The sequence below is a fragment of the Balaenoptera acutorostrata genome, chromosome 14, assembly GCF_949987535.1.
Source record: "Balaenoptera acutorostrata chromosome 14, mBalAcu1.1, whole genome shotgun sequence".
Taxonomy (NCBI): Eukaryota; Metazoa; Chordata; class Mammalia; order Artiodactyla; family Balaenopteridae; genus Balaenoptera; species Balaenoptera acutorostrata.
Genome location: NC_080077.1, coordinates 70,172,969 through 70,187,587, shown reverse-complemented (window position 1 = coordinate 70,187,587; position 14,619 = coordinate 70,172,969). Strand labels below are relative to the sequence as shown.

The 14,619-nt window shown below is 40.2% G+C and overlaps 1 protein-coding gene across 1 annotated transcript in view; it reads right to left on the bottom strand.

Moving 5' to 3' along the window:
• Positions 1 to 1,869: 1,869 nt before the first annotated feature.
• Positions 1,870 to 14,619, bottom strand: part of RNGTT (RNA guanylyltransferase and 5'-phosphatase) — a 289,984-nt gene continuing 277,234 nt past the window's right edge. The window contains exon 15 of the mRNA XM_057528022.1: positions 1,870 to 2,079. Coding sequence (XP_057384005.1) covers positions 1,981 to 2,079 — 99 coding nt within the window. The 3' untranslated portion in view covers positions 1,870 to 1,980. The remainder of the gene's footprint in view (positions 2,080 to 14,619) is intronic.

Sequence of the window (14,619 nt, the reverse complement as noted above, 5' to 3'; positions counted from 1 at the left end):
TGGTGATGCTGACATTTTGCCCCTTAACTCAGCTGTGAGTCAGAGCACAAACTATCACAGTGCCAAAATTTTCAAGGGATGACGTTAATTTTCCTCCCTGGATTAAGATGGGCCGTACATATGCTTGTCCTACGGCCTATGACCCCTCTCGGGTAACTATATAATTTATCATCCAAATAGGGCCACTTCTGAGAATGAAAGGGGCTATACTTTTAATAATTTATAGGGGAAAAAAAGGCATAAACCAAGACTATCTCAGGCAAACTGGGAAGTATTGTCGATCCTACTTCTCTCCCTGCCCCCAGTCCTGATCTCATCCCCACCTCATCCTTAGACATTTACCCTTCATCCCCCCACCCCCTGTGACCTTGTGGATAGCAGTGGTTATGGGGGCTGGGGGGGTATTGGTGGCAGTCATCTCCACAGCACCTCCCCTCAACCTCACAATCAGATTCTGCCATTGTCAATATATGAGACCACATGAAGATGGCTGAATAGTAATATATGGACTATATGTACACAGGAATGTATGTGGCCCCCAAATGTACATGGGAAACTCTTCTCCATCTTTATTCTACTCCTCAATTGCCAACACCTGCCTCCTTGCCTGTCTACTCACCTCACCACCCCCAGCTCCTTCAACGCATTTATATCATGGAACCTAAAAGGCAAACAATCCGTAGCAATTCTTCTGGTTCTCCAACACTTAACCCTGATGACAGAAATGGATTTAGAATCACAGATTTGGGAGAACCCTGGAGAAATGGCTGCCCCATCCAGTGACCTTAAAGGAAATGGTTTCAGTCACATAAGAAGAAATTTCGGTGCTAGAATTTGTCTAGAGATAGAGTTCTCAAAGCCTATTTCAACAAGTCTGTTCTCCTATTTGCCAACATAAGCAACCAGCATCTCCTCGTGTTCCACATGCTCTGCATTTTAGGGCTTATTCCTTTTGTCTGCCAACGCAGAGCACCCTCTGTAGGTAGACCCTTTCTCTACTCTTTTCTTTCTAGTCTTTGTCTTTCTTATTCCAAGTAGTTTCATAATCATTTTTTGGTTACACAAACTATCAGAGAGATGATTTAGGAGGGTTGGTTTTCCTATCTGATATTTCTAGACCCTGGATCTCTGACTGATAATGACAACATAACATTCATGGTTTTCCACAGGGACACCTAAATGCTATTCCTCCTCACTTGGCCATAGACGCCCCTTCACCACTTATTTTTAAATATGCATTTCACATCGGGAGAGTTCAAGGCTACCATTTCCTGGGGTTTCTTCCTACTTGGTCTTTGGCTTCTAACCCCTCCTTGGTGTATCAAGGACATTTGGGTTCATTATTCTCTCTCTCTGCCTTAATTAAATCAATTAAGGGAAAAGATGTCAGGGAGCTAGTTACAGACAGAAAAGATCTGTAAGAGCCTTGTCTTGGGAGAACACACATTGCCTTGAACTTACTGAGCACTGAGTACATTTGCAGAGCTGAATTAATTTCAAGCTCAAAGTGTCCTTTTTTAAAAATGTTGAGACATATTTGTAATGTCTCCAGTGAAGAATCGTACCCTGAGAGAGAGCTGAGTATATTTCATCATTAGGAAGGTTTTGCTTTGGGGTTACTCTTATGAGATGTTGGACAGAGCTCTTGGCTGGGGGCCCAGCTCTGTGACCTTAAAAAAAATCACTTCACGTCTCCGGGCTTGGTGTCCTCATTCATAATATGTGGAGTATAAACTATGAGAATCATACTCTAATCTCTCAAGTCATAAATTCCATGATCCTATTCTTCTATTCAGGTAAATAATGCATTTCCTTAAATTCTTTTTTTTTTTTTTTTTTTTTGTCTGCGTTAGGTCTTTGTTGCTGCGCACGGGCTTTCTCTAGTCACAGCGAGCGGGGTCTACTCTTCGTCGCGGTGCACAGGCTTCTAATTGTGGTGGCTTCTCTTGTTGCAAAGCACGGGCTCTAGGTGCACAGGCTTCAGTAGTTGTGGCACGCAGGCTCAGTAGTTGTGGCGCATGGGCTTAGTTGCTCTGCTGCATGTGGGCTCTTCCCAGACTGGGCTCGAACCCTTGTCCCCTGCATTGGCAGGCAGATTCTTAACTGCTGCAACACCAGGGAAGCCCTCCTTAAATTCTTTTTTAAAAACTTTTTTAAATTTTTATTTGAGTATAGTTGATTTACAATGTGGTGTTAGTTTCAGGTGTACAGCAAAGTGAATCAGTTATACATATACATATATCCACTCTTTTTAGATTCTTTTCCCAAATAGGCCATTACAGAGTTTTGTGGGGTTTTTTTACTTTTTTTTTTCTTTTGCCACACCATGTGGCATGCAGGATCTTAGTTCCCCAACCAGGGATCGAAACTGGGCCTCCTGCAGTGGAAGCTCGGAGTCTTAACCACTGGACCACCAGGGAAGTCCCCATTACAGAGTATTGAGTAGAGTTCCCTGTGCTATACAGTTGGTCCTTATTAGTTATCTATTCTATATATAGTAGTGTGTATATGTCAATCCCAATCTCCCAATTTATCCCTCCCCCCCTTACCCTGTGGAAAGCATAAATTTGTTTTCTACATCTGTAACTCTGTTTCTGTTTCATAGATAAGTTCATTTGTACCTGTTTTTTAGATTCCACATATAAGTGATATCATATGATATTTGTCTTTCTCTGTCTGACTTACTTCACTCAGTATGACAATCTCTAGGTCCATCCATGTCACTGAAAATGGCATTATTTCATTATTTTTTTAATGGCTGAGTAATATTCCATTGTATATATGTACCACATCTTCTTTATCCATTCCTCTGTTGATGGACATTTAGGTTGCTTCCATGTCTTGGCTATTGTAAATAGTGCTGCAATGAACATTGGGGTACATGTATCTTTTCGAATTATGGTTTTCTCCAGATATATCCCTAGGAGTAGGATTGCTGGATCATATGGTAGCTCTTAAATTCTATTTTTAAAAAAATAGTGTTCATGTGAAACACTTAAAATATACAAAATTGCAAGCAACAGCATAACTATTTACCATCCACCCATATTTAACACATCTTAAAATTTTGCCATATTTACTTAAAATTTTCTCTTTTTAAAAAAACAAGAAATAAAACAAGACAAATACACTTAAGGCACTGTTTGAAGACTTCCCTAATCCCTTTCCACCGCATCTCCCCAGAGCTTAACACTACCCTAAGACTAGCATGCTTTTTGTTTCCATCTTTGCTTTTATACTTTCATAATATGTGTGACATCTCACATTTCAAATCCCTTACCCTCATTATTCATTTTTGTTTTTCTCTTGGGAGTTCATTTTGATTGATAGTCAACTTCATTTACCTATTTCTCCTTCCTTGTCACTATCCAAAAGTATACATTCTTGAAAGGGGAAGAAAAATTCTGATTCAAAATTCCAGAACTTAACTATTAAATGAGAGTAACAATTATAGAAAATTATACCATTTGGTAGTGCAGTTTCTCTAAAGAATCCTTAACAACCTCTGCTAGTTCCCTTGTCCTATGGAGAAACAATTTCTACAGGATGTAGAATAAAGAATAACAGTTTCATTTCATTTATAACCAGTGCCCTTTGGGAAGGCTCAGAAAAAGAGTTGCTAAACACTTGGATGGACTGGTAAGTTTCTCACACTTATTCATCAACTTTGTCTCTCTTACAAGGTAAGCACCGGGGAAACCTCTGTCTTGCAGTGTTGTAGAAAATACCAGCATGCAATAAAAGATCTGGAACAATAGGGATGACAGTCACTGTTCTGGATATAAGGCACTGAGGAAAAAAGGACTGAGACAAATCAAGACAAATATTAAGCTTTATTTGGAATAGAATCACATACCCTAAAATTACAGACCAAAAGAAAATTAGAGTCAGCATTATTAAATCCCCTTCAGCTAAAAATGGTTGGGGTGATAATGATCACTCACTTTGGAACATCTTACATTAATATCGGCATACAAAGCAATATTCCAACATCTGGTGGAAAATACAACTTTCTGCATTTTATAAATATTGCTGCTGTGAGGTACTGAGAGTCCAAGCTACTTGATAAAATTATATGTCAGTGAATGGTCAAGCCAAGATTTGAACTCTGATGGGGAGAATAATATTAAGCATTCAAAGAAGATCTTGCTGTTAGGCAACAGGAAATATTTCCAAAGCAAATGAACCACTATGCATCTGAAATAAGGAGCAAATTAATTCCCCATTTGGGGAACATCTGCCAGATTGGTAGATGGCCACCTGGGAAAATGGCCCTTGTCTAAGATCCTGAGAGACTGGAGCCATGTAAGAAAGTCAGATTAGTATCCAGTGAAGTGTGTCAGACTGAAGTATCTTGTTGTGAGGATGTTAAACTATGTGCCATCCTGCATCTGAGACTCCAACATCAAAATTCAAAAAGAAAAGCATCTTTGAACACCTTTTCTAGCTTACTAAGAGGGTATGACAAAATGCCCGGGGAAATCAGAGATGATGAGGGGAATTTCGTAAGCATGGAAAAACAATCTTTACCCATGAGGCACTGTTACTGAGAATAGCAAAGGAAAAGTCCAACATCAAATGCAGACCTTGGTATATTTTCCTCCTGTTTTCCTGGTTCTCATTCATTACCGCACAGCATTTCACAGCTACACTTAACTGTTGGAGAAACCATCACTTAAAATGTTTAAATGTGACATTGATTTCATCTCTTTCTACCATCACTCTAAGAATAGCTAACATTTATTGAGTAATTCCTTCATGTAAGGCACTGTGCTAAGTACTTCATATGTATTTTTCCATATCATCTTTATAGTAACTTGTATAAAGTGGTATTTGGGGGGTGGATAGATAACCCAGTAAAAACCCATCAAGCAAAAGATTATAAAGAAAAAGACCACATAACAAGAAGCCCAAGGCTGGCTTTAGGTGTGGCTTGATACAAGACTCAATGCATGGCCCACTTTCCTCCCTCACCGTTCCTCTACTTTCTCTGCGTTAGCCCTATTCTCCACTTGGCTTGAGTCTCATAATTTCAAGATGGTAGCCAGTAGCTCCAAACCTTTCTTCCTCTCAAATTCAGATCTAGTGGAGAAAGTATCTGCCTCTAATGCAGCATTCTCAGCAAAAGTCTCTGAGTTCTGAGTGGGTCACATGCTGACCCCTGCACCAATCACTGAGGCCAGGGAAAGTGGAATGCCATTTTCTTAGGCCCAGGTACCATGATGCATCTCTGAGTGGTAAAGTGAAGCCCCACCCAGAGCCCCCGGGGTTGAGAGCAGGGGAAGGGGTGATTCCTCAAGGAAAATTCCAAAAGAAGGTTAAATGCAGAGTGGAAAAATACCCGATCCATACAAAATTTATAAGATAGGACAGAAAGGTTGGAAATATTCTTGGGTGAGAGAAATAGCATGATGCAAAAGTGTGGGGGGAAATAAATGTGGTTTGTCTCTAAGGAGACAGGGTCCATTACCTTGGCAGAATACAGCAGCTGAGCAGTGGCGGAAACACCAGAAAGGCAGGACATAACCAGGGTATGGAAAGCCTTCGATTAGACCTGCGCGTTTAGACCTGATTCAATAGGCAATAGAGTCATTGTATAGACAAGGAGGAATAAGATGAAAAATAATTGTGAGGAAATGGGTTTTCTGGAATACCAGAAAACTGGACACAGAGATGTGATTCAGAAACACCCGGCTATTAACTCTGCTTTCATTAATGCTCCATTCTGAAGTCTTGGCCTTATTGATGCTGAGTTTGGCTTAAGAACAAGGAGAACTTTAGGGATGTTTATAAACATTCCCTTAAATGGAAGCACGTGAACTATTAGTGTGAATTTCTCTGGACTATTGATATTGAATATAATGCTTGAGACTAAAAGAGCAAGGTCTTAATAGAAAACAAATTTATGCGGAGACCTTCAAGATGGCAGAGGAGTAAGATGTGGAGATCGCCTTGCTCCCCACAAATACATCAGAAATACATCTACACGTGGAACAGCTCCTACAGAACACCTACTGAACGCTGGCAGAAGACCTCAGACCTCCCAAAAGGCAAGAAACTCCCCATGTACCTGGGTAGGGCAAAAGAAAAAAGAAAAAACAGAGACAAAAGAATAGGGATGGGACCTGCACCAGTGGGAGGGAGCTGTGAAGGAGGAAAGGTGTCCACACACTAGGAAGCCCCTTCGCAGGCGGAGACTGCGGGTGGCAGAGGGGAAGCTTCGGAGCCACGGAGGAGAGCGCAGCCACAGGGGTGCGGAGGGCAAAGCGGAGAGATTCCCGCACGGAGGATCGGCGCCGACCAGCACTCACCAGCCCGAGAGGCGTGTCTGCTCACCCGCCGGGGCGGGCGGGGGCTGGGAGCTGATGCTCGGGCTTCGGTCGGATCGCAGGGAGAGGACTGGGGCTGGCGGCGTGAACACAGCCTGAAGGGGCTAGTGCGCCACAGCTAGCCAGGAGGGAGTCCGGGAAAAGGCTGGAGCTGCCGAAGAGGCAAGAGACCTTTTCTTGCCTCTTTGTTTCCTGGTGCGCGAGGAGAGGGGATTAAGAGCGCTGCTTAAAGGAGCTCCAGAGACAGGCGCGAGCCGCGGCTATCAGCGCAGACCCCAGAGACAGGCATGAGACGCTAAGGCTCTGCTGCCGCCACCTAGAAGCCTGTGTGCGAGCACAGGTCACTCTCCACACCTCCCCTCCCGGGAGCCTGTGCAGCCCACCACTGCCAGGGACCCGTGATCCAGGGAAAACTTCCCAGGGAGAACGCACGGCACGCCTGAGGCTGGTGCAAAGTCACGCCAGCCTCTGCCGCTGCAGGCTGGCCCCGCATCCATACCCCTCCCTCCCCCCGGCCTGAGTGAGCCAGAGCCCCCGAAGCAGCTGCTCCTTTAACCCCGTCCTGTCTGAGCAAAGAACAGATGCCCTCAGGTGACCTACACGCAGAGGCGGGTCCAAATCCAAAGCTGAACCCTGGGAGCTGTGCGAGCAAAGAGAAGAAAGGGAAATTTCTCCCAGCAGCCTCAGGAGCAGCAGATTAAATCTCCACAATCAACGTGATGTACCTGCATCTGTTGAATACCTGAATAGACAACGAATCATCCCAAATTCAGGAGGTGGACTTTGGGAGCAGCTGTAGACTTGGGATTTGCTTTTGCGACTGACTGGTTTCTGGTTTTATGTTTATCTTAGTTTAGTATTTAGAACTTATTATCATTGGTAGATTTGTTTATTGATTTGGTTGCTCTCTTCCTTTTTTTTAATATATAGATATATATATTTCTTTACTTTTTCTCTTTTTGTGAGTGTATGTGTATGCTTCTTTGTGTGATTTTGTCTGTATAGCTTTGCTTTTACCATTTGTCCTAGGGTTCACTCTGTCCGTTTTTTTGTTGCTGTTGTTGTTTTTAATATAGTTTTTAGCACTTGTTATCATTGGTGAATTTGTTTTTCAGTTTGGTTGCTCTCTTCTTTCTTTTTTTCCTATTTTTATTACTTTAATTTTTTTATTTTTAATATTTTTTATTTTAATAACTTTATTTCTTTTTATTTTTTTTTTGTTCTTTCTTTTTTTCTCACTTTTTTTCTGAGCTATGTGGCTGACAGGGTCTTGGTGCTCCAGCTGGGTGTCAGACCTGAGCCTCTGAGGTGGGAGACCAGAGTTCAGGACACTGGTCCACCAGAGACCTCCAGCTCCACATAATATCAAACGGTGAAAGCTCTCCCAGAGATCTCCATTTCAACGCTAAGACCCAGCTCCACTCAACGACCAGCAAGCTACAGTGCTGGACATCCTATGCCAAACAGCTAGCAAGACAGGAACACAACCTCACCCATTAGCAGAGAGGTTGCCTAAAATCAGAATAAGGTCACAGACACCCCAAAACACACTACTGGATGCGGTCCTGCCCACCAGAAAGACAAGATCCAACCTCATCCACCAGAACACAGGCACCAGTCCCCTCCAACAGGAAGCCTACACAACCCACTGAACCAACCTTACCCACTGGGGGCAGACACCAAAAACAACGGGAACTACGGACCTGCAGCCTGAGAAAAGAAGACCCCAAACACAGTGAGTTAAGCAAAATGAGAAGACAGAGAAACACACAGCAAATGAAGGAGCAAGGTAAAAACCCACCAGACCAAACAAATGAAGAGGAAAAAGAATTCAGAGTAATGATAGTAGAGGTGATCCAAAATCTTGGAAATAGAATGGAGAAAATACAAGAAGCATTTAATAAGGACCTAGAAGAACTAAAGAGCAAACAAACAATGATGAACAACACAATAAATGAAATTAAAATTTCTCTACAAGGAATCAATAGCAGAATAACTGAGGCAGAAGAATGGTTAAGTGACCTGGAAGATAAAATCGTGGAAATAACTATCACAGAGCAGAATAAAGAAAAAAGAATGAAAAGAATTGAGTACAGTCTCAGAGACCTCTGGGACAACATTAAACACACCAACATTCGGATTATAGGGGTCCCAGAAGAAGAGGAGAAAAAGAAAGGGACTGAGAAAATATTTGAAGAGATTCTAGTTGAAAACTTCCTTAATATAGGACAGGAAATAGTTAATCAAGTCCAGGAAGCACAGAGAGTCCCATACAGGATAAATCCAAGGAGAAACACGCCAAGACACATATTAATCAAACTATCAAAAATTAAATACAAAGAAAAATATTAAAAGCATCAAGGGAAAAACAAATAACATAGAAGGGAATCCCCATAAGGTTAACAGCAGATATTTCAGCAGAAACTCTGAAAGCCAGAAGGGAGTGGCAGGACATATTTAAAGTGATGGAGGGGAAAAACTAACAACCAAGATTACTCTACCCAGCAAGGATCTCATTTGGATTCGACGGAGAAATTAAAACCTTTACAGACAAGCAAAAGCTAAGAGAATTCAGCACCACCAAACTAGCTTTACAACAAATGCTAAAGGAACTTCCCTAGGAAGGAAACACAAGAGAAGGAAAAGATCTGCAATAACAAACCCAAAACAATTAAGAAAATGGTAATAGGAACATACATATCTATAATTACCTTAAATGCAAATGGATTAAATGCACCAACCAAAAGACAAAGACTGGCTGAATGGATACATAAACAAGACCCTATATATGCTGTCTACAAGAGACCCACTTCAGACCTAGGGACACACACAGACTGAGAGTGAGGGGATGGAAAAAGATATTCCATGCAAATGGAAATCAAAAGAAAGCTGGAGTAGCAATTCTCATATCAGACAAAATAGACTTTAAAATAAAGACTATTACAAGAGACAAAGAAGGATACTACATAATGATCAAGGGGTCAATCCAAGAAGAAGATATAACAACTGTAAATATTTATGCACCCAACATAGGAGCACCTCAATACATAAGGCAAATGCTAACAGCCATAAAAGAGGAAATCCACAGTAACACAATCATAGTAGGGGACTTTAACACCCCACTTTCACCAATGGACAGATCATCCAAAATGAAAATAAATAAGGAAACACAAGCTTTAAATGATGCATTAAACAAGATGGACTTAATTGATATTATTAGGACATTCCATCCAAAAACAACAGAATACACTTTCTTCTCAAGTGCTCATGGAACATTCTCCAGGATACATCATATCTTGGGTCACAAATCAAGCCTTGATAAATTTTAAAAAACTGAAATCGTATCAAGTATCATTTCCAACCACAATGCTATGAAACTAGATATCAATTACAGGAAAAAATCTGTAAAAACTACAAACACATGGAGGCTAAACAATACACTACTAAATAACCAAGAGGTCACTGAAGAAATCAAAGAGGAAATCAAAAAATACCTAGAAACAAATGACAATGAAAACACAACGAACCAAAACCTATGGGATACAGCAAAAGCAGTTCTAAGATGGAAGTTTATAGCAATACAATCCTACCTCAAGAAACAAGAAACATTTCAAATAAAAAACCTAATCTTACACCTAAAGCAATTAAAGAAAGAAGAACAAAAAACCACAAAGTTAGCAGAAGAAAAGAAATCATAAAGATCAGACCAGAAATAAATGAAAAACAAATGAAGGAAACGATAGCAAAGATCAATAAAACTAAAAGCTGGTTCCTTGAGAAGATAAACAAAATTGATAAACCATCAGTCAGACTCATCAAGAAAAAAAAGGAGAAGACTCAGATCAATAGAATTAGAAATGAAAAAGGAGAAGGAACAACTGACACTGCAGAAATACAAAGGATAATGAGAGACTACTACAAGCACCTATATGCCAATAAAATCAACAACCTGGCAGAAATGGACAAATTCTCAGAAAAGCACAACATTCTGAGACTGAACCAGGAAGAAATAGAAAATATAAACAGACCAATCACAAGCACTGAAATTGAGACTGTGATTAAAAATCTTCCAACAAACAAAAGCCCAGGACCAGATGGCTTCACAGGCAAAGTCTATCAAACATTTAGAGAAGAGCTAACACCTATCCTTCTCAAACTCTTCCAAAATATAGCAGAGGGAGGAACACTCCCAAACTCATTCTACGAGGCCACCATCACCCTGATACCAAAACCAGCCAAAGGTGTCACAAAGAAAGAACACTACAGGCAAATATCACTTATGAACATATATGTAAAAATCCTCAACAAAATACTAGCAAACAGAATCCAACAGCACATTAAGAGGATCATACACCATGATCAAGTGGGGTTTATCCCAGGAATGCAAGGATTCTTCAGTACACCTAAATCAATCAAGGTGATAAACCATATTAACAAACTGAAGGAGAAAAATCATATGATCATCTCAATAGATGCAGGAAAAGCTTTCGACAAAATTCAACATCCATTTATAATAAAAAACCCTCCAGAAAGTAGGCATAGAGGGAACTTACCTCAACATAATAAAGGCCATATATGACAAACCCACAGCCAACATCGTTCTCAGTGGTGAAAAACTGAAACCATTTCCTCTAAGATCAGGAACAAGACAAGGTTGTCCACTCTCACCACTATTATTCAACATAGTTTTGGAAGTCCTAGCCACAGCAATCAGAGAAGAAAAAGAAATAAAAAGAATCCAAATCAGAAAAGAAGAAGTAAAACTGTCACTATTTGAAGATGACATGATACTATACATAGAGAATCCTAAAGATGTTACCAGAAAACTACTAGAGCTAATCAATGAATTTGGTAAAGTAGCAGGATACAAAATTAATACACAGAAATCTCTTGCATTCTTATACACTAATGATGAAAAATCTGAAAGAGAAATTAAGGAAACACTCCCATTTACCATTGCAACAAAAAGAATCAAATACCTAGGAATAAACCTACCTAAGGAGGCAAAAGACCTGTATGCAGAAAACTATAAGACACTGATGAAAGAAATTAAAGATGATACAAACAGATGGAAAGATATACCATGTTCTTGGATTGGAAGAATCAACATTGTGAAAATGACTATACTACCCAAAGCAATCTACAGATTCAGTGCAATCACTATCAAACTACCAATGGCATTTTTCACAGAACTAGAAAAAAATTTCACAATTTGTATGGAAACACAAAAGACCCCGAATAGCCAAAGCAATCTTGAGAAAGAAAAACGGAGCTGGAGGAATCAGGCTCCCAGACTTCAGACAATACTACAAAGCTACAGTAATCAAGACAGTATGGTACTGGCACAAAAACAGAAATATAGATCAATGGAACAGGATGGAAAACCCAGAGATAAACCCATGCACATATGGTCACCCTATTTTTGATAAAGGAGGCAAGAATATACAATGGAGAAAAGACAGCCTCTTCAATAAGTGGTGCTGGGCAAACTGGACAGCTAAATGTAGAAGAATGTAATTAGAACACTCCCTAACACCATACACAAAAATAAACTCAAAATGGATTAAAGACCTAAATGTAAGGCCAGACACTATAAAACTCTTAGAGGAAAACACAGGCAGAACACTCTATGTCATAAATCACAGCAAGATCCTTTTTGACCCACCTACTGGAGAAATGGAAATAAAAACAAAAATCAACAAATGGGACCTAATGAAACTTAAAAGCTTTTGCACAGCAAAGGAAACCATAAACAAGACGAAAAGACAACCTTCAGAATGGGAGAAAATATTTGCAAATGAAGCTACTGACAAAACATTAATCTCCAAAATATACAGACAGCTCATGCAGCTCAATATCAAAAAAACAAAGAACCCAATCCAAAAATGGACAGAAGACCTAAATAGACATTTCTCCAAAGAAGATATACAGATTGCCAACAAACACATGAAAGGATGCTCAACATCACTAATCATTAGAGAAATGCAAATCAAAACTACAATGAGGTATCACCTCACACCAGTCAGAATGGCCATCATCAAAAAATCTACAAATAGTAAATGCTGGGGAGGGTGTGGAGAAAAGGGAACCCTCTTGCACTGTTAGTGGGAATGTAAATTGATACAGTCACTATGGAGAACATTATGGAGTTTCCTTAAAAATCTAAAAATAGAACTACCATATGACCCAGCAATCCCACTATTGGGCATATACCCTGAGAAAACCATAATTCAGAAAGAGTCATGTACCACAATGTTCATTGCAGCTCTATTTACAATAGCCAGGACATGGAAGCAACCTAAGTGCCCATCGACAGATGAATGGATAAAGAAATGTGGCACTTATATACAATGGAATATTACTCGGCCATAAAAAGAAACGAAATTGAGTTATTTGTAGTGAGGTGGATGGACCTAGAGACTGTCATACAGAGTGAAGTAAGTCAGTAAGAGAAAAATAAATACCATATGCTAACATATATATATGGAATCTAAAAAAAAAACCAAAATGGTTCTGAAGAACCTAGGGGCAGGACAGGAATAAAGACATAGATGTAGAGAATGGACTTGAGGACATGGGGATGGGGAAGGGTAAGCTGGGACAAAGTGAGAGAGTGGCATGGACTTATATATACTACCAAATGTAAAATAGATAGCTAGTGGGAAGCAGCCACGTAGCATAGGGAGATCAGCTCGGTGCTTTGAGACCACCTAGAGGGGTGGGATATGGAGGGTGGGAGGGAGACGCAAGAGGGAGGAGATATGGGGATATATGTATATGTATAGCTGATTCACTTTGTTATAAAGCAGAAACTAACACACCATTGTAAAGCAATTATACTCCAATAAAGATGCTAACAACAAGATCAAAAACAAATTTATGGCTACCGAAGGGGAAAGGGGGACGGATAAATTAGGAGTTTGGGATTAATAGATACACGCTACTATATATAAAATATCAAAACAACAAGGACCTACTGTAGAGCACAGGGAACTCTACTCAATATCTTGTAATAACCTATAAGGGAAAAGAATCTGAAAAAGAATATATATGTAACTGAATCACTTTGCTGGACACTTGAAACTAACACAACACTATAAATCAACTACACTTCAATTTTTTAAAAAAGAGCCAGGTCTTAGCAAGAATTGTGTTTTCATGATCTAGGAAGAACTAGACAATATTGCTGGCAACTCCAGGGCCCCATTAAGTATTTCAGGGGCCAAGAGAAGCTATACCGACATATGCTTTATGTGTTCCTCCCCTGCATGGCCTGGCTGATTGCAAGAAAACTGTGTTTCTATTTAATAGAGGGACTTAATATAACTTTATACCTGAGAGTAGTACGGGGGAGTCTGTGGCAGGGGGGGATGTATGTGTATGTGAGGAGCCGCTTTCTCCACCAATCCACACCCCCAGAGCAACATCACAGTTGGTGTCAAAAGTAGGATTCGCACAGAGACTCTCCTGTTCCCATGCTGGTCTTTGAAAGGGACGTTGAGAGGTTGAAGGAAGGAAATAAGAGCAAAAAAATACCAGGATACAGACTGCCTAGTCCTTAATATGAGACTGAAAGTTTTGAAGGATATTTTGAGGAAGAGATGGATTAGTGGAATTCATCTATTTCTTTACCTCCAACAGGTCAGCCCCAGTGAATAATTTTAAAAGTCATTTCTCAGGGTAAGATATCCCAGAGCATCATTCTCTGACTTCTCCTAAATATGCCAGTCCTGGCACTGGGGAGGAGTAAAGATCCCCAAAGGTAAGGAAGGACTATGAACCAGGAGGGCTTCTCTACTCTATCATCTGGGACCATAACCTGAAGGACTCCCACCCCCACCCCAAATTCCCACCAAGCAGAAATTGGAAAATTGCTGAGGTTTTAGACGTATGAATGGGAGTGCATGGGACTGAAAGATACTTTAACTCTTGCTCACTTAACTGTTACCATAGGAGGGGTGCCAAAACCAGGGAGGATTAAGTCGATTCAAAAGATTTTAAAAAACATCTCTACTGACATTTCCCCCAGAAAATGGCCAAGGAGAACACTGGTTCTGATTTTAAAATCTTAACTGTAAGTCTCTTAAAATGTGTGTAAATAGTTTCCCTACCATGCAAATCTGATCTTGAGACAGAATTAGACAAATATCCTAGGAACTAATTGGGTTAAATTTTGTGTTCTGAAGTTTCACATTTTTCTTAAACAAGAACATAGCATATTTATTAGTGAAAAGGTGAGCCACTACTTTCTGAAACTTCTACTTGAAACAAGGATGCACGTGTAACCTGA